The 27,169-nt window shown below is 46.4% G+C and overlaps 1 protein-coding gene across 6 annotated transcripts in view; it reads left to right on the forward strand.

Annotated features, from left to right (window-relative positions):
• GMDS (GDP-mannose 4,6-dehydratase) overlaps positions 1–27,169 on the forward strand; it is a 519,944-nt gene that overhangs the window by 407,831 nt on the left and 84,944 nt on the right. For all 6 annotated transcript variants that reach the window (XM_024121917.2, XM_055080168.1, XM_055080167.1 and 3 more), the window contains one exon: positions 18,644–18,762. In XM_024121917.2, coding sequence (XP_023977685.1) covers positions 18,644–18,762 — 119 coding nt within the window. The remainder of the gene's footprint in view (positions 1–18,643; positions 18,763–27,169) is intronic.

Genomic DNA, 27,169 nt, shown 5'->3' on the forward strand with positions numbered 1-27,169 from the left:
GCCTGCGCGTCCGGAGCCTGTGCTCCGCAACGGGAGAGGCCACGACGGTGAGAGGCCCGCGTACCGCAAAAAATAAAATAAAATAAAATAAAAAAGTGCACAGCATAACTTTTAGTCTGCAAAATGTCAATAGATGAATAATAGTTTATAATAAAGTGCCAATTTTCACAAATTATGACTATTTGAAAGAAAAAAGTGTTTTTAAATCAAAGCAAATACCTTACATTACGGTATAGTAGCTAATGAGAAACATTTATTCATCAAAGAATTAGTAAACATAGCCCTTCCTTGGCTGAAGTAGAAGGGCTCCAAAATAAGCATCCAAGTTTGAATTTTTTAATACTTTTTTGGTCATATATTATTGACGGGATACATTGATACTTTTTTTAGAGCTATCCTTCCAATTAAATTTTTTAGAAGCAAATGACGAAGTGTCATCCTTGCACTTTTTGCACATATCTCATTAATTATACTATCTTTCTAAATATTTACAATGTGTTCTTTCAAATATTTGTAGATATAATAGAGAGCACGTCTCTGACATTATATGCCTTACTAAATTGACACTAGATATTCCCATGTTTACACACTTAACATATGGTTAATGACTCATGTTACCTATTAAAGTTTCCTGTTTCCTGATTTAAAAGATATTGAAAGGTTGAAGTCCTGAAATGTTTATTTTTGACCTCGGGATCTTACTGCTTCATAGAGTCACACATAAATAGGCTGAAAGCTCATTTTAACGCCCCCAAACCCACTTTTTAGCTTCATTGTGAGACGAAGGTTCCGTCAGCCGAGGTCACGTTGGACGCCTGGCGTGGCCGGAGCGGTGGCCGGTGACCTCTGCCCCAGGGAGGAGCGTGGAACGTGAACAAACACCGGTTTCTGCGGCAGCTTAGAGCCGGATTAACTTGGATCACTGTTGTCTTCTGCTTTTAATGAGATCCCGTCGCTTGTGTTTTCATGTTTGGAAGAGAGTCCGAGTTATCTCATGCTCATTTAGTCCGGCCGTGCCCTCGGGGGTGTCACAGGCTTCCCTGACCTCTCCAACAGGGACGAGGGGCACGAAGCATTCCTGAGAAACTGGAGTGCGGCAGCCCCCAGAGAGTTTGCAGCGAAACTTGCTCCAGACTCGCCGCCAGATGCGCGAGTCCCCTTTCAGCACTTGCCTGACGTCTCTGTCAGCCCGTCTGGCTGCACGGGAAGGCCAGTCGGGGGGCCGGGGGGGCGCCCAGGACAGGACTGTCCATCCTTGTCGTTTGCCCTCTGAAGTACGTCCACAAAGGCGGGAAGAGCCTGGGGAAGCAGGGCCGGATTTTGCTTGTCTTTTTTTCCTTTTTCCTTAACCGCCGATTTAATCTTAGTCCCCAGATAATGAATTCCCTGATTTTCAGTGACTGAAATTGAAGGGTGGTAGGTGGTGGGTTTTTTATAGGACCTCTGCGACTAATTACTTTGTAATGATATTAGCTGTCGCACAAAGGATGTCTTTTCTTGTGCATTTAATGAAACTTGGGGCAAGGGGGTGTTGGAAAAAATCTTTCTGGTTTTAAAATTATATCCTCTTTGTGGTTTACATTTTCTATATGAAGGATTTCAGAAGAAGTGGGAAAGAAGAGTATTCTATACCGTAAACAAACCGAGAAGCCACACTTCCTGTCTCGTCCCTTGTTTTCCTGTGAAGTGAGTGAAGTTCAGCGTGCCTGGTAGGGGCCCCGTGAGGAGAGTCTGAAGGTCCTGCTCGACCTGACACCCAAGCGGGATCCTCCAGAACAGATCCTCCTACTGAGGTCCTTACCGCCTGCCTCAGAGCTGGGCCACGGCTATGCTTTGTTTAGTCCAGGCGATATTTAAAATTTTCTTTTCTTTCTTAGCTAACAGTTACAATTTGAGAGTTTGGTTTCTTTTTTAAACAAAACTCTCAGCTTTCAGCATTTCAGATGTACCGCTTCTCTGATGTAACCAGAAGGCCTGGCGCGGCTCCTTCCACCTCCCTGTTCTGCCCACAAGTGCTCACAGCCCCTTCTGCAAGGGAATGTCCTCTGCAGGCCACCAGGGGTGAACCCAGCCGGGCCCCTGAAGGCACTGGAGTTGTGAAGCTGTCTTGAACTCTTTCTCCAGTGCTGTGTTAAAAAAGAGAAATCACTTTTCAAAGTAAAGTACCTTGCTCACCGGAAAGTCCTTCCTGCTTTTCGTGTAAGAGCAGATACTTAAATCTTACACTCATTTCTTCACTGACCTACATTGTGATTCTCAGGGCCCTCTGTCTCCTACGTGGCGACCTGGACAGGCGACTGGCCTGGAAGATGGACGTGGGCCCCAGCACCAGGCCTGTCTCTCGCCATCTGGAATGTCTCGATGGAGCCCAGTTTCCTTATCTCCAAAACCTGAAACAAATTTCCCAGCTCTCGAAAGTTCTGTGATCTTTGCTACTTTTCAGTTTCCAATGATTCAAGACATAGTAGCTTAGGTTTCCTAACTTAACCTAGTGTCTCTGTCAAACAGAATTAATCATGGAATCAAACATGTTGCTGCCCTCAGAGGGGCTGGGTGTCACAAACCCTCAGGTTCTGTGTAGAGGTTCCCTTTGTAAAGACAGGGATCCTTCAGATGATCACCCTGCCCCCATCTCCATCATCTTCATAAAGCGCAGCGAGTCTGGGGGCCGGTCTGACCCCTGTGACGGAGGACGTGTGCGCTGGACGTCCGGAGAGAGTCGTTAATAGGGAGACCCCGGGGCCATCTGGGAGGACCCCTTGACATTCAGGTTGGAAGCTGGGAAAGGAGGAGGGTCCCATGTTGAGCCTGGGACGTGCCTGCACGAGCCCCTCGCGTCCTGGCTCTGTCCTAGGCCTGTGTGTGCCTGGGTGGTGCAGGGCCTGCGCCTCCCCACCCCGGGAGTGTCATGGGTGCTGGAGAGGCTGGCACAGGCAGGGGCTGTCTGCAGGCAGCCGCTTAGCAAACCTCAGCTCCTGCCGTTTCGTCCAGATGGGGTGGACCGGGTGGAAACCGGCCCCAGGGTCAGGAAATCTGCCTCCTGTTCCTGTTCTGCAGCCGCGACCTTTGGAAGGTCATTCCCCAGCCCTTCTCAGTTTCTCCATCTGTAAAATAAGACGGTGAAATTAATGTGCTTTATAAGCAACGTTAGGGAAATCCTTCTGATTATTTCCATGAAAACTATGGCCGATGAACATTTCTTGGGGCTCCACCTTGATCCCCTCTCCGGCACACTGTCGAGGGCCCTCGTCTCGGTTGGAGGGGTTCTCAGAGCCCTGCCTTCGTGCTGCCTGTTCGTGGGTTCTGTTCCCACCTAACCTCCCTGGTGACACCTCCGCCCCCCAGGACGAGTGCGGGTGGGGGTGGGAGCTCTTTACGCCAAAATAAACAGTAAAGTTTGGAGACATTTAGACCAAAATAATGAGGACAATGCTGTTGAATGAAAGATGGCATTAGACTTCTTGTTATACTTAAGTTAGAATCCGGTCCCAAAAAGCACACTCTCCAGTTAACTGATCTGTTTTAAAAGGTTTGTTTGTTTGTTTCAAGATTTCATTAGTTGAAATCTTCCGATCACGCCTCGGTTCAGGCTCTATTTATGGGCTTTTCTACTTCCTTGAGAAATGTTGGAAAAACATCTGTTTTTCTGTCAACAACTGTTGACTATTTGGGAACAGTATAGCACCAAGAAACACGAACAATAATGAATGAAGCTAACTATCTAGAAGAAATGAGTTCAAGCGCCCCTGAAGTATCTACCTGTATAGCACAGATTTATTTTCCTGAAATAGCAGAAACCCACATGTAAGACAAATATATAAATTACCAGGATTTTTAAAAATGTTTTATTTTATTTATTTATTTTGGGCTGCGTTGGGTCTTCGTAGCACATGGGCTCTCTCTAGTTGCAGTGAGCGGGGGTTTCTCGTCGTTGCAGTGCATGGGCTTCTCGTTGCGGTGGCTTCTCTTGTTGTGGAGCACGGGCTCTAGAGCGCAGGCTCAGTAGTAATGGCGCACGGGCTTAGTTGCTCCGCGGCATGTGGGATCTTCCCGGACCGGGGCTCGAACCCATGTACCCTGCATTGGCAGGCGGATTCTTAACTACTGTGCCACCAGGGAAATCCCTACCAGGATTTTTATACTCTTTCAAAACTTGCATATAACCGACCTGCTTTGGGCAAGGAATCAGAAATTCTTAAGGATGGAAATGTTGAAATTGCAGATTTCCATTCTAAAACACATTTTTTAAAAACAGTTCTCTGAAAAATGCTGTGTTTTCGTGTTAAGAGTGATAACAGGCTGTGGAATTATCATGTTGTATCTTGGTGATCGTTACGGGTCACTGATCTCTTCAGCATTAGCCAGGCATTTTCTCTAATAATATTAACCCTTGTAATAGCAGTTTTATTTTGGGCTGCGTTGGGTCTTCGTAGCACATGGGCTCTCTCTAGTTGCAGTGAGCGGGGGTTTCTCGTCGTTGCAGTGCATGGGCTTCTCGTTGCGGTGGCTTCTCTTGTTGTGGAGCACGGGCTCTAGAGCGCAGGCTCAGTAGTAATGGCGCACGGGCTTAGTTGCTCCGCGGCATGTGGGATCTTCCCGGACCGGGGCTCGAACCCATGTACCCTGCATTGGCAGGCGGATTCTTAACTACTGTGCCACCAGGGAAATCCCTACCAGGATTTTTATACTCTTTCAAAACTTGCATATAACCGACCTGCTTTGGGCAAGGAATCAGAAATTCGTAAGGATGGAAATGTTGAAATTGCAGATTTCCATTCTAAAACACATTTTTTAAAAACAGTTCTCTGAAAAATGCTGTGTTTTCGTGTTAAGAGTGATAACAGGCTGTGGAATTATCATGTTGTATCTTGGTGATCGTTACGGGTCACTGATCTCTTCAGCATTAGCCAGGCATTTTCTCTAATAATATTAACCCTTGTAATAGCAGTAACGTTTTGTAGATCACAAAGCGCTTTCAGGAGATGCTCTAATAGGATCCCTAAACCCTGTGATGTGCGAGAAAACCAAGCGTGAAGTAAGTGACTTGCCTGGCGTGATAGGCCCAGAGTCTTAGGGCTTCTGTCCGCGTTCTTTTCACTACATAACCTTGAGACTGTCCTTGATGGCCCATTTTCCTATAAAACACTTCACTGGGGAAGACGCATCACTGTGCGAGGCCTTCTGGTCCTGCCGTCTGGGCGCGGTGGGTGTGTGGGTCTCACACCACAGGCTCAGCTTATGGAGTTGCCCCACCTTGTAAAAAGGTGACGGCTGATCACAGAAAGGTTCCTCGCCTGCCAGCGCCCGGTACCGCTGGGAGCAAGGTCGGTGTTTCCACTCTTTTTCCTTTGCTCCTTCATCCTCACCCTCCACCTCTAGCAGCAGGACGAGTTGGCATCAGCTGGGTGCTGGCCCTGCTCCCCCTGGAGCCTCCGGATAGGCCGCCAAGAGGGGCGTCTCCGCTAAAGCAGGTCAGGGGCCCAGCAGGTGACGCGGTTTCCCCAACTGGGGGACACCGTTTGCTCTTAGAGGCAAACGCCCCAAACTCATCCCTTTTCTCAGAGGTCCTAACCTAACACGGAGTCAGAGACAAAGGTGGCTCGTGGGACTGAGATGCTTGTTCTGGTCGCCTGGTAGGTGGCCCTGCGCCATCCCAGCTGGGATGCCATGCTGTCCCCAGCCCAAAGCTTCCATGAGGGGCATGAGCTTGCTTCTCTTTCCACCCTTTGTGTCCTGGAGTCAGTCATGCAGAGGCACAGGTGCCGGGGGCAGGGGCAGTGGGGCAGCTGCCATCGGAGCCCCCCATCCCCGGGCTCATCTCCCGCCCACCAGTCCTGTGGGGCTACCCGTGGGGAGACACGGGATTTCTCTCCCTGTCTGGGGAGAGCTGACTTCCTTGGAGACTTAGTTTACTGATGCTTCAGCCCACTTGTGTGATCCTTTCACTGGACTCTGAACTGAATTTGTTCTTCTTCATTTTTCTTACGAGGCTTCGCTCTGGCTGACGGTGGAGGGCTGGGTGGGAAGGGCTCCTTATCCGCTGTCCGGTCTGGGGTCGGCCCGGTGGCTCTGGGCCAGCAGCACCTCCCTGTGTGTCCCCTTGCCACTTGATCTGTCCCTCTGGGATTTTAGAAGGAATTTCGTAGAAATGGGAACAGGAGATTCGGTGTGGATCGAACAGAAAGTGTGATCGCCGCACTGACTTATTTGCAAGAGCAGTAAAAGGACACTAAATATTCTGCTTGCACACATATTCCCGCCTGAAAATTACTAGCCTCTTAAATTAATTTATGATTTTTGGAGCAAATGTTCAATAACTGTTCTTAAATCAACAACATTGATTTAAAAACAAAATTATCAGCATTACCTAGTGTCTCACAGAAAAGAAAAAAATCTAGCGGATCACTTCAAATTTAGCTTTGAGATGTTATCAGCTGTCCGCTTTCTAAGCACCCTTTACCCTTGGTAAGTGCAGTGCGGTGAAAACGCTAGCACGTCCATGAACGTCGAGCAGGCTCAGTTCATCCCGAAGACCCGGCACGTTGCACACCTTCCCAGGAAGGTTCACATCAGTCACGGAGTAACATCTGTCTTCCGTAAACACCACCCCAAGCGCCCTCCTTCTCGGAAAGTTGGGCCGAGGGAACCAGCGCAGATCCCCTCCCTGCCAGCCTTGCGTCACGAGCCTCCGTGATCAATTAGGACATTGTGGCGGTTGTTTCAGAGCTGATGAAGTTACTTGTCTGCAAGCCGACACTTGACTCGAACGGCTGGTCTGGTTTCTGTGGTGCAAGTGTGGTCTTCGCTGGGCCTGTCCTGGCACCGAGCTCCGGGACTGCTCTGCCCGGGCAGCAGCTGGGCCCAGCCCTCAGTTTCATAGTGAGTAACCCATCAGCCGGACCAGCGCCTCTGTGAGAGGACACGGTGTCTTTTCCGTCAGAACCACCGTGGCCCGATAGTTAGTAGGAAGGAGGGAAAGAACAGAATGGAAAACCCATCACATGCCTGGTTGTGGGCTCTTCAACTCTGGAGAGACAGAAAACGTGGTGGCCCTGCTTTTCTTAATAACTGGGATAAATGCAGATAGTTGTAGGCCACTGAGCATCTGAGGATGAGATGATGCAGAAATGCATGACTTAGAAAAAGTTTCTCCGTTCATAGTTGAAATGCACAGTGTTTCTTGGCTTTTCTGTAATCGGTTGATATGGTTTGTATATTAATTCATGTCAGGCTCTTAGAATTTCCTCTTGGAGTTTCTGTCTTCCTTCTTGAAAACTTTCTGTTTCATTTTCAGGGAAATGGAATCCTTTGGGTCTGACTGTTGAAGTATAGTTTTGTTGTGTCCGATATTACTTTTAATTTCACCAGTTGCGGGGTAAATAAACTATTGTGCAGTTGGAAAAAAAAAATTGGCAGAAAGGCAGAATATGTTAAAGACTCTTGCTTTTCATTGCTAGGGAGATTTCCCAACTGGAGTGTCTGTGTTTTATTTTGCCTCTGGCTAACATCTAAAGATCAGTCATAAAGCTCCATGCAAATACTTTCGTGTATTAGAAGAACAATATTTTGACACTCATTGACACAGCAAAAAAAGACAACCCTAAATTACTGTTCAGAAGGGCAGTGAAGACGTTGTTCGTTCATGTGAGATGCATGTGAAAATGTTGTGTGAACAGAACAGATGCCCCTCAGCCCTTGACCGTCAGCATTTGCCGGGAGAACCGCTTCTGGTTTCTCACAGGATTCGACAGCTTTTTATTCTTCATCATGGGACTTGAGCAGTCATTGGTACTTGTCAGACTACAGAAAATTTTAGTCACCAGAAAATAAAGGTTTATTCTCCAGAGTCTAGCAATTTGAGTTAAGCTTCTCTCAAGTTTTTGTTTGCTTGTTTTTTTCTTTTTTGGGGGTGGGGGGCATTTTAGAATATTTAAAGACTTGATATGTTAACTATTTTGAAAATATTAATTCAGTTTATCAAAGGCCTGATTTTCTAAATTTCATCTAAAGTTATAAAGACTCAAAAAAAAATCTTCTGTCACTATCTATGTGTTTTTAAAATAATCAAACTTTTAGGAGCTCTCTTGATTTTTTTTTTTTTATTTTGAAGAACATAAAGGAGCTTTTTGTTTAATTTTCAGCAGTGTGCAGGGGATGTAGTCTGTAAATTACTGGGTTTTTTATATGTGGTGGAATTTCTCCCCTCCCGTGTCACTAGGCTCAAATATTACTGCTACAAGAAATGTTTTCTTAAATAGAACTAGCTTCCCTTCCCATCTCTCTCAATCAAGGACACTACTGAGTCAGCATCTAGGAAATAATTACGATAACAGAAACATTACACTCATGGGCAAGACCAGGTTAAAAGAGCAACTTAACCTCCCAGAAGATCAAAGCTTACGTAGTGTTTATGTTGGGGTGTTCTTGTATTTAGCAACCAGAACTTAAAGGCAGAATGATTAAATCCAAATCTATTCAAGCGTAGTTTTAAGAGTATGGAGGGTAGAGTGACTTTTAAATTGAAATCCTGGTTTTTGTGACTCAGGATGCTGTGGTGAAACACGTTTGAAATGAGTTTCAATGAATGCGTTGAATGGGCACCGGTTCCCCGGTTACAAGGATGCTGCGTGTGCCGGGCCGAGGTCCTCAGGGATGCTGGACGGGCAGGCACCGCGCGCGTGGGTTAAGACGCAGGATGAGGATTCTCAGGGCCCTCCCGCCGCGAGGCGTGCCCGCCGTCTCCCCGCTCCTGCCGGCGGGCAGCGGCCACCCCTTGGTCCCGGGTGGCTCGGGGACGTGGCGTTCCTCCCTCCTCCCTGAGGGTTCTGGGGCCCGGGTGCTGCCTCGCCCCTTGGACCTGCCTTCTCGGCGCTGATGCATGGCTGCCCCGCACCCCACGCAGGGACTGGTCCCCAGCTGTCTTCCTCCGAGCTTGTGGCACAGGGGGCAGAAACCAGCTCGAAGAAATTCAGCTGGAAAAGGAGGCATCCCAGGGGCCGCTGGGGCCCGTCCCAGGCCGGGGCAGTGGAGTCGCTTGCCGTGCTCCGGCGCCTGCCCCTTGCTGCCCCCAGGCCTGGGGTCCCGCCCTCCCTACCTCTCGCCCAGCAGGTGTCCTGCCCTGGGCTCTGAGGTGCTCTTTCTGCCTCAGGCCTCCCCCCGGCCTCAGCAGGGCGCTGACCCCACCCCACCCCGGGACAGTCAGGCGTCTCCAGTGCCCGGTGCCATCCTGCGCATTCAGTCTCCGGGCCCCTGATCACAGGCTTTTTTGAGACCCCGATTGGCCCAGAATATGTCTGTGTCCGTCCTTGATATGGGACTGGGAGGAGGGGAGCCACTGGGACGGGCCCCTGGCTGAGTGTAGCCCTGGCCGCACGCCTCCAGCTCAGGCTGGGGGGTGGTGGGCCTGCTTGGGACGGAGGTTGTCAGGAGCTCCCATGCCTGATGTCCCCTGGAGGCTCGCTGGAGTTCATGCCTCAGAAGTTCCTCCATTAAGTCAAATGCTGGGCTGTTAGAGCCTTTTTCCTGTGTAAAGGGTGGATGTCCCTAAGCCAGGCTCAGCGTCCCCCGTGTCTGCCCCCACCTGGCATCCTCCCAGTGCCTGGCACTTCGCGGGCTTCCGTAAATACTTGCTGACCGACAGGTCAGGTCCCCGGGCTGGTCCGCACAAGTGCACGCAGCTGTTCCTAGCGACCATTTATAATAGCAGAATTTCCACAGGAAAACGCATGGGAGCGTAATGCAGCGAAAAGAAAACGAAACGGGATTGAGGCTCTCGTCCCACCTCCGGCCAAACTAGCTGTGTGACTTCAGCGAGATCACATAACCTCTCTGGTTTCAGCTGCTTCCCTGCCTTTTTCTGAGTTGAATTGAATGACAGCATCTCTGAGGTCCCTTCCAACTGTGAAAGTCTGTGGCTCTGACTTCCAGAATGGGGGTTAAAATTCACTCCACCCTTTCACTCTGCGTGCTGTGTGTGGACGCAGGACTTTGGTCCTGGAGATGAACGAGGTTCTCCCAGGTGCCAGGAACCCTCTCCAGCTACGTAATCACCGTCATCATCATCATGATAAATAATAGTCCTTGAGCACTTACTCTGTCCCAGGCGCTGTTCCAGGCACTCTTCATACATTAGTTAATTTAATCCTACAAACGACCCTGTGAGGTTGGTGCCATTATGCTCATGTTTCTGAGGCCCTGGAAGGTTAAGGAACTTTCCAGAAGTTACCCAGTGACCCCTGGGGCCGGGGTTTAACCCGGCTGCTCTGACTGCAGGCCTGAGGCCCACAGCACACGCTGGCTCTTGGTGTGGTCCCCAGACCCCGGCAGCATCAGCTCTGCCCTGGAACCTGCTAGAAGTGCAGATTTCCAGGCCTCACCCAGGCCTACTGAGTGGCCTCGCTGGGGCTGCAGGAGGCCCGCGATCCGCGTGTTAACTCTGGCGCACACAGACCCCAGCGCCCCTGCCTGCTCTCTGAGCTCTGGTTGCCACCGTGCCCGTCAGTGCCCCCGGGGTCTTTGCTCCCCACCGTTCCCACTGGGAGGCAGGGGCGTGGTGCCACTGCCCATGCGTACACGGATGAGACAGGCATTCAGAAGTCAGACGGTCATAAACGGGCGCCAGTTAGACCACTTTTCAAGGTCTGTCTTCCAGTTGGCATCACCGATGAAGTCACTGCAGGAAAAGTCAGGCGGTGGAGACAGCGAGGAAGGAGCGGGGGAGGGGATGGTCCCGCCAGCCGTGTCCCGGGCTGAGCAGGCCGTCTCCACGAAGCCCTGCAGGTTGAGCGGCGGGGTGAGGGCGGCACACACACGAGAGGGGCCCTGCTCCCTCCGCGGGGCGGCTCCGTGGCCCGGCTGCCCCGTGACTGCCCGCCAGCCTGCTGTGTTCGTGGGCACGCGGGGGTGCCCAGGTGAGCCGGGATGTGCTGTGAACACAGGACGTGCACGGGGCTGCCAAGGCTCAGTGCATAGGAGAACAGCGTAAAATACCTTGATAGCATTCTCTATTGAAACGCCAATGTACTGCATACGTGGGCTTATAAAGCATTAAAATGAGCTCTTCCTTTTCCTTTTACTTTTTTAATGTGGCTAATAGAAAATGTTAAGTTACATGTGTGGCTTGCATTGCGTTTCTGTGGGGCAGCACCGTTTTAAGGAACCTTAGTTTGTAAAGTCCCGTCTGCGTTTCCCTTAACGCACATGATGTGGTGTGTTTGTCAGGGTTAGTTACCGGTAACGATGGTCATCAGCACTGGAACCCAGAGGTCCGCGGCGAGGCTCAGACCTGTCACTCGGGGGAGCCCAGGACCAGCCCAGAAGCTGGATCCCTGAGTCAGAGTCAGACGAGAGGCAGAACCTGGTGGTCAGGATGGCTTTGAGGGGAAGGTCACAGCGAAGTCAGAGCTGCTTCCCAGGGGTGAGTTGAGGCAGCCCTGGGCCGGGAGCCACGAGCGGGGAGCGGCGGGCAGGTGGCCGGCCGTGGGCGTGGAGTCACTTCCTGCTGTGCAGCTGAGCCGGGAGCGAAGTCTGGGTGGCTTGTCGGGCATGCGCGTGGGAGCAGGTATTGGAAGCACCTGGAAGGGGTAGGTGGCCGGGCTCCAGGAAACAGTACTTCTGTGAGGTGCGTTGTGACGGTCATGGTGTCGGGGCCCGTATGCCAGGTGTGAGTCCCTGAGCTAGTGTCAACCTGCCCATCACTGCACGGTGCACGGTAAGCAGAGCTGTGCAGGGACACTACAGCAGAGGCAACAATGCTTATATATTAAAGGCAAACATAAGGATTTCATTGCTGTATTGAAACAGTCAGCTGAAATTACAGTCATCACAGGACTGCCGGCCCATCCTAAATGCCCTGTCACGGTGTGACTTTACTGCTTTTCTCATGGGGGGGTCCCCTTTGTCTGATTTGGGCTGTGCCTGCCACAGTAGCCCACGGAGGGGCACGGCGGGGCCTCCCGAGGCTTTAGGAGGCCTTGCAGCTTCTGTTTTCTAAGGAAGCTGGGCCAGACTGGGTGAGAGGCTGCGGGGACAGGGCACAAGGAGGCGGGCTGGGGGGCGGTCCGGCACGGAGGACCCAGGCCTGTGCGGGAGGCCATCTCAGCCAGCAGCCCGGGAAGCAGGGAGGAGCCGTCCTCCCGGGTTCTGAGCTCAGAGTCCTGAGCAGTAAAAAGGTTTAAGCCAGAGTTTCGGGATGGCCGATTAAGCAGCATCCTTGGTTTGTGTGTGCATTTTCCCGTATGGTTCTCTCCTGCATTGTTTACATGGTCACATAACCTTGGGTGCATAGCATACTTCATGTGCTCACTCAGAACATGTTGTGCTGGGCATACATGTCTGGCTGTAGAATTTGCTCAAATTAATTTCCAGTCCTAAAAGTCCCACAGAATGACGTTCCATGGGGCTGGACAACGTCTTTCTCGATGCCCACCCTTGCCTGCAGGACGGCAGGAGGGACCCCGGTCTCACTGTCGGGGCCTGGCCTCCTGGCTGAGGGGCGGTGCTGACAGATCGGGGTCGGGCTGCTTGGGGGCCTCGCTCACCAGATCAGGGCCGGGAAGTGAGGGCAGCCGCGTCCCGGGGCAGAGAGTGTCATGATTTTGGAGAGAGGGTTTTGGGGGGACTTCGAAATGGAGCTACAGGCCGGCCCTGCACGTTCCTGCTCCTCTCCACACTGTTCCACAGCAAATACGCAGCCTCATTCAAACAGGAACAATAATGGGAAAGGTGAGTGGGCCTGGGGAGAGGGCTGCAAGCCGGGGACAAGGACCAAAACGAGACGGACCAACAGCACATACGGGTCATAAGGAGTAGCAGTAAAGGGAAATACCACGGAGTCAAAGAAGCTTTACGGGCAGCGCAGTTTGGTTCCATTTGCCAGAAGCCGAGCTGGGCAGGTTAGAGCCCGTGGGCCCGTCGCGGGTTTTGTAAATAGCAGAGCTGCACCCACCTCTTCCTGTGTTGTCTGTGGCCGCTTTGTGCTCCAGCGGCAGAGCTGAGTGGCTGTGTTACAGCGTGTGGCTCGAAAGCCTAAAGTATTTACTCTCTGGCCCTTTAAGAAAGCGTTTGCAGACCCCGGACTTAAAAGAAATCAATGAAGGAGTTAAGCTAGAAGTAGTCAGTTAAGACATGGACAAGAGAGAGAAAATCATTCCAGAGGCTGAAGTCACATTAGCAAGACAAATTTGAATAAGTGTTATTAGAAACAATCAGGTGAACAAGCAGGAGGAAATCACATAAAATAACATGGAAGAGAACGAGGATAAATACGATGGGGCAGCAAGTAGCAGACCTGAACACAGAAGAAAAGAGATACAACATATGCATAATTGGCATGCCTGGAAAAGAAAAGGGGCGCATGGACGAGATAAAATGTACTCAGAGATCAATAAATAACTACGTTACCTGACTCTGCATACAGAGAGAGCAGATGGTGTTCCAGAAAACTGGGTCAGAGTGATTCCCAGAGGACTAGAGCTTTCAGGCTGTATGTTGTTACCCCCAGCCTCAGACTTCGTAGCTTGGTGGACCTGGCTGGAACAAAAGGGCAGGGCAGGGCAAGTGTTGGTCTGGCCTCTTTCAGTGCATTGGTATCGATGTTGAATGATATGTTAATAGCAAGAGCTAGATAGCCTTCTAAATTTGTTTTATTATTTTTGGTGTTTTAAAAAATGTATCATCTAATGATTTTTTTCCTGTCCAGTAACTTTGTACTTGTAAAATGTCTAAAAGACCCTTAATCAAAGGAATCCACAAACAACAGTATTTTTACCCGTGAAGAAATTAATAGATTGAGGTTTTGATTTTACGCTAGATGATTTTCTCAATACAGTTGTGTTTGTTAGTCATTTAGTACCTGTTTCCCAACTATGTCAGAGTAAGGGGTACTCCCCCCGGGTTAACCCGCCCGAACCATGTGCGTCCCACAAAGCATAAGGCCCAGCCTAGCCCAGGACTCCTTGAAGCCCTGATTCAAACTGAAAACACCAGGCTATCATGATGAAAACAGCTACTGAACAGAGCTGAAAGAAAATGTATGTGAACAGTTCCACGCTTAGAATCCTTTATGGGGAGTTTTAATCTCCATTTGTTCAAATGCCTGTGATTTTTATTAGAATTATTTCATAGAATTTCTCCCCTATTTTTATACATACATGTATATGTATGTATGTATACATGCGTATATATTTATGTACGTGTATATGTTTAGATTATTTTTATGACAGTAGCCCGTAAAGCACAAAAGCACAGGGCTGAAAAGGCAGCAGTCAAATAAACATAGTTAAACATAACCTTGATTAACAAATCTCGTTATTCATGGATGACAGCTCAGTTAATAAGTGTCCGTGGCTTGGATACTGAGCCGGAGGTTAATGGCAAGGTGGAAGCAATTGTCGAATCCAGGTTTTCAAGACAAACACACATCACAGCCTGAAAGGCACGCGTGGAATCAAGGCTAGCTAGTCGGCTGTGGTGATGCACTTTGGCTGTTCTCCACCACTGGGCCAGCTGGGAGCCACTGCAAGCTCCTGAATCCAGGAAAGAGGAGGCCCCTCCCCTGTGACTTCCGCGTTCGTGATCCGTACGGCTGAAGAGCAGGTGTGGGAGAGGAGTATTTTTTTTTTGGCGGGGGCGAGGGGCGGGGGCGGGTGGGGAATTATTTTAATGAAAGTTTTATTTTGACTTCTCTAAATTAGATTTGTAAAACAGATAGATTCACTGTATAGTTAGTTACAAGAGAGCACATGTCCAAATGGAGCGGATACTTATAACCACCTAGACTTGGCCTTCAAGCGTCAGTGACATGGAGTCGGGTTCCCCCTGGACTTTATCTGCCTTAAAAGCAAGATGAATATGGGACATGGTGGAGGACTGCGCTGTTCATTTGCCATCAAGGGACAGTTTGATGTTGAAGGATCCCAAGCCTTGGTACATTCCTTAACTGATTGTCTTTCCTCCCTGTGGGATGGATTAAAAAATGAAAAGCAGGCGATGTTTTCGTTTGCACCGGTGATCAGGTCAGGGCAGCGGTAAATAAGTGTGTGAGGAGGTGGGTAAGTCAGTCGTATCCTTATGGGGCCCCTCGTTCCGGGAGTGACGGGCCCAGAGAGCAGACGCCTGAAACCTGTCACCTCAGGAGTGTTTCTGCACCGGAAGCCGGAGCTGGGTGGGGGCTTGAGCACAGGGGCGGCCGGCCGAGTCATGGGTCACATGTCCTGCATGTGAACAGGAAGGTGAGGAGAGGTGAACCTTCGCCTCGGCCGTGCCATCCATCAGGGGAGAAACGGGCCAGATCCGCGTGTGCAGCTGTGTGAGGACGTGCAGGCCTGGGCGCTTCCCACCCAGGGGCCTTTGCGCGGACACGGCTGAGCGTCGCGCTGGGCCGCGCGGCCCCGGCTCGGCGGCCGGTTACCGACCCGCGATCACCGCAGAGCCCGCGCTTGTTCATCTTCTGCTCTGGAGTGTCACCGGTCTGCGCTGACCAGTCAGAGACCGTTCACTGTGCTCAGTGGAGATTCAAAGAAAGCCCTTCCCTCTGCGTTTCAAAACCAGTAAACTGTTCAGCAACAACAAATACATCTGGAGCTGTATATCCTTTCCCTCCCATTCCCAGGCTGGAGTCTGGGACAGTATGAACTTTAAAGGAAATGCCTAGAAATTGGTAGGTCAAAGGCCGCGGATGGTCGGTTGGAAAAGAAAAGGGCAGATTCTTGGCGCTCGCTGCGGTGAAAGCGAGGGCCTCCTGTGCGCCCAGATTCCCGGTGGAGATGGAACGAGCACCAGGGAGCTGCTGCCGGTGTCTCAAGTGATCCACCCTCCGCCAGTCATCATGTTTTCTCCTTTTATTTTTAGCAGCCCTTGCTTGCTTTCACATGATTAAGAATATGATTTTTTCGAAACCATTCCAGCCCAACATAGTGTTTAAAAGAAATAAAATAAGCTGAGCAGTCCTGAAAGACCTATTTGAAATGTTATTTTTAGAATGGAAATTCAAGTAAAACACCCTTAAGTACATACACTAATCCCTCAGAAAAACGTTCAGATAGAAAGTCTAGCCAGAAGCATAATTTAATTTTTCCTAAAAACTTTGGAAGCATTTTGAAGAAAGCCAAAACGTGTGTGTGTCTGTGTGTGTGTCTGTGTGTGTGTCTGTGTGTGTGCGCGTGCACGTGTGTGTGCACGCAGCACGCGAGAGGGTCAGCTTAGTTGGGGAGGTGCCCAAAGGGCAGCTCGGGCCAGTATAGGCAGTGTGCTGTGCCATCGTCCCAGGGAAACCCGGAGAGACACAGGCCACGCCAGGCTGGAGGGTTCCCAGGCAGAGGAGGAGGGTATTCCAGGCTGGGTGGACACCTGCAAGATGCGGACACCAGGAGGGGCCTCTCGCCTCTGCTGGTGCCCGCGACCAGGGCACCTTCGAGGAGCTGAACAGCCAAGGGCTCTGGCCCAGGGTCTGACACTCGGGGCCGCACACACCATCCCGATGAAGAGGACAGCTTGCATTTTGTGCCTTTTTAGAAGGCACAAAATCAAGCTTTTATTATGATCAAGCTTTAGTATTAATATAATTCATGTAAAATTTTTAAAGTGTTATAAGTAAATTCATCAACTATAATCTCTTAATGCAAAACAAAACTGCAGATCTTTCGTGAATGTGAACAAACCCCTCTCCTGCCAGGACGATTGCTTCTCAGCATGTCTCTGACCTGGGTCTGTTTCCAGCGTCCCACCCTTGGGCCGCATCTCCAAGGCGCGTGAAATTGCCGAAAGCCTTGTCTTCTGTAGGACAGAAATACAATTTAAAACAGTCTGGTAATAGACCAAAATACAAAATATTCACAAGAAAAAACTTCGAGTACAGGAGGAATGTGTGCGTGTTTATTTTTTAGAAGGCTGCCGTATATTGAAATGAATAAAGAAGAATTAAACTTTGCTGATTGTGTTTTCTAAAAGAAAATAAGCTGCTCCATTGATCTCAGAAACCTATTTTTCAGCTTATCCAACAGCAGCTAGGGAGACACCAACCAATAGTTTTCTATAAACGTTAGAACAAGAGTTCAATGCATATAATATTGGTGGCTGTGTTCTCATGAGGTGACTATTGCTTTCACCTATTGTATTTTGAAAAGTGGGTGTGAGTGATGAAAAAAATTGATTTTAAAAAAACGTTTGGGCTTCCCTGGTGGCGCAGTGGTTGCGCGTCCGCCTGCCGATGCAGGGGAACCGGGTTCGCGCCCCGGTCCGGGAGGATCCCACATGCCGCGGAGCGGCTGGGCCCGTGAGCCATGGCCGCTGGGCCTGCGCGTCCGGAGCCTGTGCTCCGCAACGGGAGAGGCCGCGGCAGAGGGAGGCCCGCGTACCGCAAAAAAAAAAAAAAAAAAAAAAGTTTATTGAAGTATAGTTGATTTATAATGTGTTAGTTTTAGATGTACAGCAAAGTGATTCAGTTATACATATATATGTGTACATACATATGTATATTCTTTTTCACATTCCTTTTCATTATAGGTTATTACATTGAGGTTTGTTTTTTGTCTTGGATTTTTTTTCCTAAAGAGACTGCTGTCAGATACCAGCTATACTTAATTTTGTAAAATCTTCATCTTCTGTCTGTGTAAACAAAATCTTTAAAATCAGTGTGTGGCTCCAAGCTATAGAAACCCTAGGCCTGGCTGCTACGGTGAGAGCCATCTGAGCTGAGTTTTGGGGCCGTGTTTTGGGTCTTTCACATGCAGCTGGGCTTTTCCAGCTCTCCTTGAAAAAGCCTATCTGCGAGACGCGCACCCACCGAGCCCCTGACCTTCAAACGCAGCTACTGAAACCTTAACTCTGCGCAGGTGTCTTCACTGCCAGATAACTTGTTAAAAGTGCTGTTCGTTATATGATTGTTTTTCCGTTAAGGATTGTTGAATATTTTGCTTTACCGTGTCACCGCCGTGGTAAATTTCCAACTTTACTGTTAAGAAATTCGGTCCTACTTTGGAGGATAAACACCTGTCCTTATATGATGTTTTCTTGCCTTCCTTCCATGATTCTTAAACATCCTATGAAAAGGCTATTCGGTGCAGACGCTCTTCAGCATCTCATACCTGTGAACTGTATAGTCCAAGGTCCCGCCGCGTGAATCTCACCTGGGCTGCTGCAGGCAGAGGTGCTGCCGCAGCTGCCCGGCCTGTGCACCTGGGCTGTACCCAGAGGTCCCCAGTTGATTCTGTCGCATGTTAGAGTTTGAGAACCACGGCTGCCGTGGTTAGGATAGCGGACTAGCTTTGTCGTCATCGTCTGGCTACACAGGTTAAAGCATCTAAACGAGGAGGCCGTTGGCCCTCGGTAGCCAGAGTCACCGCACCAGAGTCCGAGGAAGCGAAACTTCACCGGTGGCTCACCCGGCTTCCGAGACGATCAAATAATTGCTTTGCTCTGTTCCGCTTCACTTCTACTCCGTAAAAGCCTCGTCCCCCCGTCCCTGCGCGGGGAGCCTCCTGAACACCTTTGGAAGCGACGTGTGCGCAGATAAACTCCTGAGAGTCGCGGTGTGCCTTGGTTTACCTGTCAGCGCTGTCCCTGTCCAGTGATGTGCGTGGGTGACGTGATAGTTCCCGAGGGGCAGCTGGGTGCAGCTTTCACGTGGCTCTGCCTCTCTTTCTAGGCCATGTGGCTGATGCTGCAGAGTGATGAACCCGAGGACTTTGTCATAGCCACGGGGGAGGTCCACAGCGTCCGGGAATTCGTAGAGAAGTCGTTTCTGCACATCGGAAAAACCATCGTGTGAGTATGACTGACGGACGTTCGTCAGACATTTGCTTGCCATTCTGCCTGCATTTTGTCTTTTTCCCTCTTTGCTCTTGTAAAGCATGAAGCAGGGACTTGGTCCCAGTTATAGTAAAAGTCAAATGTTTGTCACCATCTGAACTCAGTTTTTTAAAAAATTTCTTTTCTCTTCTTAATTTTTAAATATCTTTTTAAGGTTTTTACTTATTTAACTTTAAATTTTGTATCATGGTTTAGACTCAGTTTACTAGGATTTTACTGTTGCTAATTGCTCTTAACAGATCAATGTGATAACATAAAAGTTACACAAACTTTTTTCAATACTTTCAGTTTCTATTTAAAATTTTTGAAACCATAGACACTTACAGAAAAGTTTCAGATACATGACCAGCATAATTCTTTTCTCTGAACCATTGAGAGTAGGCCCCGTCCCCCTGGACTTTTGTGTGTATTTCCTATAAACAGAGACATTGTCGAACACGAAGGCAGTGCAGCCATCGAAGTCAGGAAATCGCACTGCTGAGTGAGTGCTGTCGAATCTGCAGGCCTCACTTGAGTCTTGCAGTTGGGCCAGTGCTCCACTTTATACCAAAATGATCCACACACTTCACCTACTTGTTGCATTACACAAATTTTGAAGTCAGATTTTTATTGGAAGATTTGGGAGAAACCCTTCACTACAGATGGAAGATTCTTTTTTGGTGATTGTTTTATTGAGATAAAATATATATAACATAAAATTTACCATTTTAATAATTTCTAGGCGTGCAGTTCCGTGGCATTCAGTATATTCACAGTGTTGGGCAACCATCACCACCATCTGTCCACAGAACTCGTTCTTCTCCCCAAACTGAAACCCTGTCGCCATTAAACCCTAACTCCCCTCCCCCTCCCCCCGCCCCTGGCAGCCCCCCTTCTACTTTCTGTCCCTGAATTGGATGACTCCAGGGACCTCATATCAATGGAATCACACAATATCTGTCCCTCTGTGACTGGCTTATTTCGCTGAGCCTGATGTCCTCAGGTTCCATCCCTGTTACATCCTGTGTCAGCATTTCACTCCTTTTTAAGGCTGAGTAATGTTCCGTCGTGTGGATGGACCACGTGTTGCTTATCCATCATCTGTTTACGCGTGGGCGGCCCCCACCTTTTGGCTGTTGTGAATGATGCTGCTGTGAACACGCGTATACAAACACCCGTTTCAGTCCCTCGCTGCTTTCAGTTCTTTGGGTTATAAACTTAGGAGTGGAATTTCTGGGTCATATGGTAATTCTGTGTTTAACTTTTTGAAGATCTTTCAAACATATTTCCAAGATTCACCTTTAAAATATAAGAAAGGACTTCCATTTCTAGCTATGATGTAATAACAGAAATCAGATTAAACCTTCTACCTTGAAAAACTAGGAAACTATATGAAATATATAAAACACCGTTTGGGCAGTGCAGGACCGTGATCCCTGGTAGAAGAGGAACAAATGGGATGAGGCCTGCAATCACCCGGCTTTCCTGGAGACATGGTCTCCACCAGCGAGCGTGGAAGAGGAACTTCAACAGAGAACAACCGTTTGCTGAGGGCTGAGGAGGTAGAGGTCAGAATTCAGAGAGTCTGAGGCGCCTGGATGTCGTGGAGCCGAATTCTAGAAACGTGTGATGATCTGCAAAGAAAAAGAGTTCCCAAAACGTGCATAAGGATCCCACTGAGTCCTTATTGAATATTAAGAAGACATTCCACAAGCTTGGATGAGGAGCTGCCTGGGAGGTGGAACTGAAGGTTTCTTAGAGCGTTCCCAAGCTTGGGAGGCACATGAGCTTCAGCCATAATGGAGAGACCTCGTTCTCACTCAGTGACCATCCTCACTCAGGGGATGAAGTAAAATTCCAGAAGGGCCATGCCTCAGTGATGAGACTGATTCCCAGAGTAAAGGCTGCTCTAGACTCAGGCTAACAAAGCTTAAACACAAACTTCGAAGGGATCAAACTGGTTACAAATTACTTAGCCTTCAACCGTTGCAAAGCCCAGTATTCTTCAAAGGACTACGGTAAAATCTAGACTCAAAAGCATAACATTTTTTTTCTTTTGATTTTTATTGGCATATAAGTTGCTTTACAATGTTGTGTTAGTTTCTACTGTACAGCAAAGTGAGTCAGCCATACGTATACATATGTCCCCTTTTTTTGGATTTCCTTCTCATTTAGGTCACCGCAGAGCATTGAGTAGAGTACCCTGTGCTATACAGTAGGTTCTCATTAGTTATCTCTTTTATACAGAGTATCAGTAGTGTATATCTGTCAATCCCAATCTTCCAGTCCATCCCACCCCCCGCCCTTCCCCATTGGTATCCATACGTTTGTTCTCTACGTCTGTGTCTCTGTTTCTGCTTTGTAAATAAGATTGTCTATACCAGTTTTTTCAGATTCCACATATATGTGTTAATACAGCAGTCCCTAACCTTTTTGGCACCAGGGACCAGTTTTGTGGAAGACAGTTTTCCCACAGGGGGAGGGGGGGATGGTTGAGGCAGTAATGCTGGCGATGGGGAGCGGCTGTAATTGCAGATAAAGCTTGGCTCGCTCGCCCGCCGCTCACCTCCTGCTGCGCGGCCCCGTTCCTGACAGGCCACGGAGTGGTAGCAGTCCACAGCCCAGGGGTTAGGGACCCCTGCATCAACATACGGTATTTCTTTTTCTCTTTCTGACTTACTTCACTCTGTACGACAGTCTCTAGGTCCATCCACATCTCTACAAATGACCCAATTTCGTTCCTTTTTATGGCTGAGTAATATTCCACTGTATATATGTGCCACATCTTCTTTATCCATTCCTCTGTCGTTAGACATTTAAGTTGCTTCCATGTCCTGGCTATTGTAAATAGAGCTGCAGTGAACATTGTGGTACATGACTCTTTTTGAATTATGGTTTTCTCAGTGTATATGCCCAGTAGTGGGATTGCTGGGTGGTATGGTAGTTCTATCTTTAGTTTTATAAGGAACCTCCATACTGTTCTCCATAGCAGCTGTATCAATTTACATTGCCACCAACCATGCATGAGGGTTCCCTTTTCTCCACACCCTCTCCAGCATTTGTTAGTGGATTTTTAAAAAATAAATTTATTTATTTATTTGTTTTTTATTTATTTATTTTTGTCTGCACTGGGTCTTTGCTGCTGCACATGGGCTTTCTCTAGTTGTGGTGAGCGGGGGCTACTCTTCGTTGCAGTGCATGGGCTTCTCATTGCAGTGGCTTCTCTTGTTGCAGAGCACAGGCTCTAGGCGCATGGGCTTCGGTAATTGTGGCACACGGGCTCAGTAGTTGTGGCTCACAGGCTTTAGAGCGCAGGCTCAGTAGTTGTGGTACACGGGCTTAGTTGCTCCACAGCATGTGCGATCTTCCCGGACCAGGGCTTGAACCCGTGTCCCATGCATTGGCAGGCAGGTTCTTAACCACTGTGCCACCAGGGAAGTCCTGTTTGTGGATTTTTTTGATGATGGCCATTCTGACTGGTGTGAGGTGATACCTCATTGTAGTTTTGATTTGCATTTCTCTAATAATTAGTGATGTTGAGTCTTTTCATCTGTTTGTTGGCCATCTGTGTGTCTTCTTTGGAGAAATGTCTATCTATGTCTTCTGCCCATGTTTTGATTGCGTGGTTGTTTTTTTTTTTTTGATATTGAGCTGCATGAGCTGTTTGTATATTTTGGAGATTAATCCTTTGTCAGTTGCTTCATTTGCAAATATTTTCTCCTATTCTGAGGGTTGTCTTTTCTTCTTGTTTATGGCTTACTTTGCTGTGCAAAAGTTTAAGTTTAATTAGCTCCCATTGTTTATTTTTGTTTTTATTCTCATTACTCTAGGCGGTGGGTCAAAAAAGGCCTTGCTGCGACTTATGTCAAAGAGTGTTCTGCCTATGTTTTCCTCTAAGAGTTTTATAGTGACTGGCCTTACATTTAAGTCTTTAATCCATTTTGAGTTTTTTTTTGTATATGGTGTTAGGGAGTGTTCTAATTTCATTCTTTTACATGTAGCTGTCCAGTTTTCCCAGCACCACTTATTGAAGAGGCTGTCTTTTCTCCATTGTATATTCTTGCCTCCTTTGTCAAAGATAAACCCATGCACATATGGTCACCTTATCTCTGGGCTTTCTATCCTGTTCCATTGATCTGTATTTCTCTTTCTGTGTGAGTACCACACTGTCTTGATTACTGTAGCTTTGTAGTAGAGTTTGAAGTTGGGGAGCCTTGATTCCTCCAGCTCCGTTTTTCTTTTCAAAATTGCTTTTACTATTCAAGGTCTTTTATGTTTCCATACAAATTGTAAAATTTTTTGTTCCAGTTCTGTGAAAAATGCCTTTGGTAATTTGATAGATTGCATTGAATCTGTAGATTGCTTTGGGTAGTTTTGTCATTTTCACAATATTGATTCTTCCAATCCAAGAACATGGTACATCTCTCCATCTGTTTGTGTCGCCTTTGATTTCTTTCATCACTTTCTTATAGTTTTCTGCATACAGGTCTTTTGCCTCCTTAGATAGGTTTATTCCTAGGTATTTTATTCTTTTTGTTGCAGTGGTAAATGGGATTGTTTCCTTAGTTCAGCACTCAACCAAAAATTAGTAGGACTGTCATGAAGCAGGAAAATGTGACCAAAAACCAAGGGGAAAAGCCATCAATAAAAACAGACTGAGGAATAAAAAAGATGATGGTATGAATGCATAAAGAAGGTAAAATAGCTATTATAACTACATCAAGTATTTTAAGAAAAACATGAGTATAGTGAGGAGAGATAAGGAAATATATTTATTTTTTAAAGAGCCAAATGGAACTTTTAGAGATGAAAAATTAAGTATCTGAAATGAAAAGCTCACTGTTGGCATTGAGAATAGATTAGATACTACAGAAGAAAAACTAGTAAACTTAGAGACCTAATACTAGAAAGGACCCAAGATGAAGCACAGGAAGAAAAAGACTGGAGGAAAAAAAAAAAAGAGAACAGAGTTTGATTTGATTAACCTGTGAGACAAAAATCAGACAATCTAATATATGTGTAATCAGAGTATCAGGGAAAAAGCGGGGAGGGCACAGGAAAAGAATTAAGTAACAGCCAAAAATTTCCCAAATTACTGAAAATAAATGCTAAGGAGAAAAAATTTAAAGCAGCCAGAGAAAAAATAGAATTATTTGCAGAGGAACAAATATAGGAAAGTTTTGTTATCAGAAACTGTGCAAGGCAAGAAGACCTTGGAGCAACATCTTTAAACTGCAGGAAGCAACCTGAACCTCGAGTTCTGTACCTGAGGAAACCATCTCAGAAATGGAGGTGAATTAAAGACTTTCCAGACAAACAAAGGCTGAGATGGTTCATCGCCAGCAATCATTTAGACGGAAGGAAAACGATACTAGTTTGAAGCTTGGATCTATACGGAAGAATGAAGAGCAAGAGAGGTAGCCAAAACGTGGGAAAATATAAAAGTTTTCCCCTCGTTTTAAAATTTCTTTGAAAGGTAATTGACTGTTGAAAGTAAAAATAATGACAATACATTATGAGGTTTCTAATACATATGTAAATAAATTGTATAACAACAGTAGCACAAAGAGTGGGGACAGAATGGAAGCAATGCATCATTACTGTAAAGATTCTTACACCAGGTGGGAATTGGTATGATATTATTTGAAGACAGACTGCAATTAGTTAAAGTATGTACTGCACACTCTAGAGAAACTACTAAAACAAAACAAAATGAAAAATAGCCATAAGCCAATAGTGGAGTCAAAATGCAATCCTAAAAAATACTCACCTAAAAGAAAGCAGGAGAAGAGGGAGTGTGAACAAACAACAGATGGGACAGATAGAAAACAAATAACTATATTGATAATTATATCCATTGTAAATGCTCTAAATACTCTAATTAAAGGGGTGATATATTTGGACTTGATAAAATAAAAGCAATATGCTGTCTACAAGAGACACACTTTATATATAAACACATAGATAGTTTAAAAGTAAAAAGATGAAAAAATAAAATGTCCAAACACTAATAACCATAAGGAAACTGGAGTGGCTATATTTATATGGGACAAAATAGACTTCATTTAATTAGAAGGAATAAAGAGTCATTTCATAATTTTAAAGGGGTTGATTCTTCATGAACACATAATACTTTTTTTGTTTTGTTTTGTTTTGATTTGTTTTGTTTTGTTTTGTTTTGCGGTACGCGGGCCTCTCACTGTTGTGGCCTCTCCCGTTGCGGAGCACAGGCTCTGGACGCACAGGCTCACTGGCCATGGCTCACGGGCCTAGCCGCTCCGTGGCATGTGGGATCTACCCGGACTGGGGCACAAACCTGCGTCCCCTGCATCGGCAGGCGGACTCTCAACCACTGCGCCATCAGGGAAGCCCCATAATACTTTTAAATGTGATACATTTTAACGTATCTACACCCAGTTATAGATACTTCAAAATACTGACAGAACTGATAGGAAAAAAAAGACAAATGAACTTTATGCTTGTGTACTTCAGCACTCCTTTCATTGTAACTGACAGAACGAGTAGACAGAAAATATCTGAGGATACAGAAGACCTGAACAACATAGTAAACTTACTTGACCTAATTAATTGACATTTCTAGAGCTTACCACCCAACACACTTCTAAATAACTCACAGGCTTAAAAAGAAATCACAAGGGAAATTAGAATATATTTTGAATTAAATGAAAATGAAAACAGCATATCAAAATGTGTGGGTTACTGCCAAAGCAATGCTTGAAGAGAAATTTGTGGCTTTGAATACTAACATTAAAAAAGAAGAAAGAGCCCAAACCAGTTATCCAAGCTTCCATCTTAAGAAGCTAGACAAAGAAGAACAAATTAAACCCAATGCAAACAGAAAGAAGGAAATAATAAAGATAAAAACAGAGATCAATGAAGTAGAAAACAGAAAAACAATGGAGAGGATCAGTGCAACCAAAACCTGGATAAACCTCTATCCAGGAAAAAAAGAGAAGACAGAAATTATATGTAGTAGAAATAAAAGAGGGAACATCACTACTGATCCTCCAGACATGAACAGAATAGTAAGAAAATATTATGAACAGCTTTTTGCCAATGACTTTTTCAAGTTAGAGGAAATGGGCAAATTTCATGAAAGACACACATTGCCAAAACTGACTTCAAAATATGTATAAATCTTAGTAGTTCTATGTCTGTTAAAGAAACTGAATTTTATACATTTAAGGAAGAAAATAATACCCTTTCTATACTCACTCAGAAGAGAGAACACTTCCTAACTCATTTGATGAGGCCAGCATTACCCTGATGCTAAAAATAAAAATGTTACATGAAAAGAAAGATACTGACTAGTATTCCACAAGAACAAAGAAACATAAAAGTACTAAGAAAATATTAGCAAATTGAATCTATCAATATTTTAAAAGTTGGTACACCATGACCAAGTGGGATGTATTCTAGAAATGCAAGGTTGGTTTAACATTTGAAAATCAATGTAATTCACCATATTAAGAAAACAAAAGAGAAGCCATATGATTTTTTTCAACAGAGGCAGAAAAAGGCATTTGATGAAATTTAACTATTATTAAAAAATAAAATAAAATAAAATAAAACTTTCAACACACTAGGAATAGAAGGAAATTTCCTCAAGCTGATAAATGGCCTCTGAGAAAAACCAACAGTTAACATTATACTTAATGTTGAGAGACTGAATAATTTTCTCCTAAAAATGAGGCTCAGGGCAAGGATGTCTGCTTTTATCAAACCTTTTCAACATTGTCCTGGATCCTAGCCAAAAGAAAAAAACAAAAAGAAATGAAAGGAAGATGTATATCTGTCTTATTCGCAGATAGCATGATGTAGTACATAGAAAACCTAAGTAATCTACCCCAAAAGCTACTAAAACTAACAAGTGGATTTAGCAGCATCACATGATACAAGGTCTATATATAGAAGTCAGTTGTATTTCTATGTACTGCCATTGAACAACTGGAAATTGAAATTTGTAAAACAGCACATTACCACTTACAATAGAATCAGAAAAATGAAAGAGAGATGAACTTAAATACACAAAAGATCTGTACACCAAAATCTAAAAGACATAGACGAGAGAAATCAAAAAAGCCCTAAGTAAATCGAGAGATACACCATGTTCTTGGATTGGAGGACTTGATAAGATGCTAGTTCTCTTCAAATTAATCTGTAGATTCAGTACATTCCTGAACAAAATCACAAGCTTTTTTTTTTTTTTTGGTAGAAATTGACAGGCTGATTCTAAAATTTATGTGGAAATGCAAAGGATCTAGAATCTTTTTTTTTTTTTTTTTTGCGGTACGCGGGCCTCTCACTGTTGTGGCCTCTCCCGTTGCGGAGCACAGGCTCCGGACGCGCAGGCTCAGCGGCC

The sequence above is a fragment of the Physeter macrocephalus genome, chromosome 18 (assembly GCF_002837175.3).
Source record: "Physeter macrocephalus isolate SW-GA chromosome 18, ASM283717v5, whole genome shotgun sequence".
In the NCBI taxonomy this organism is placed as follows: Eukaryota; Metazoa; Chordata; class Mammalia; order Artiodactyla; family Physeteridae; genus Physeter; species Physeter macrocephalus.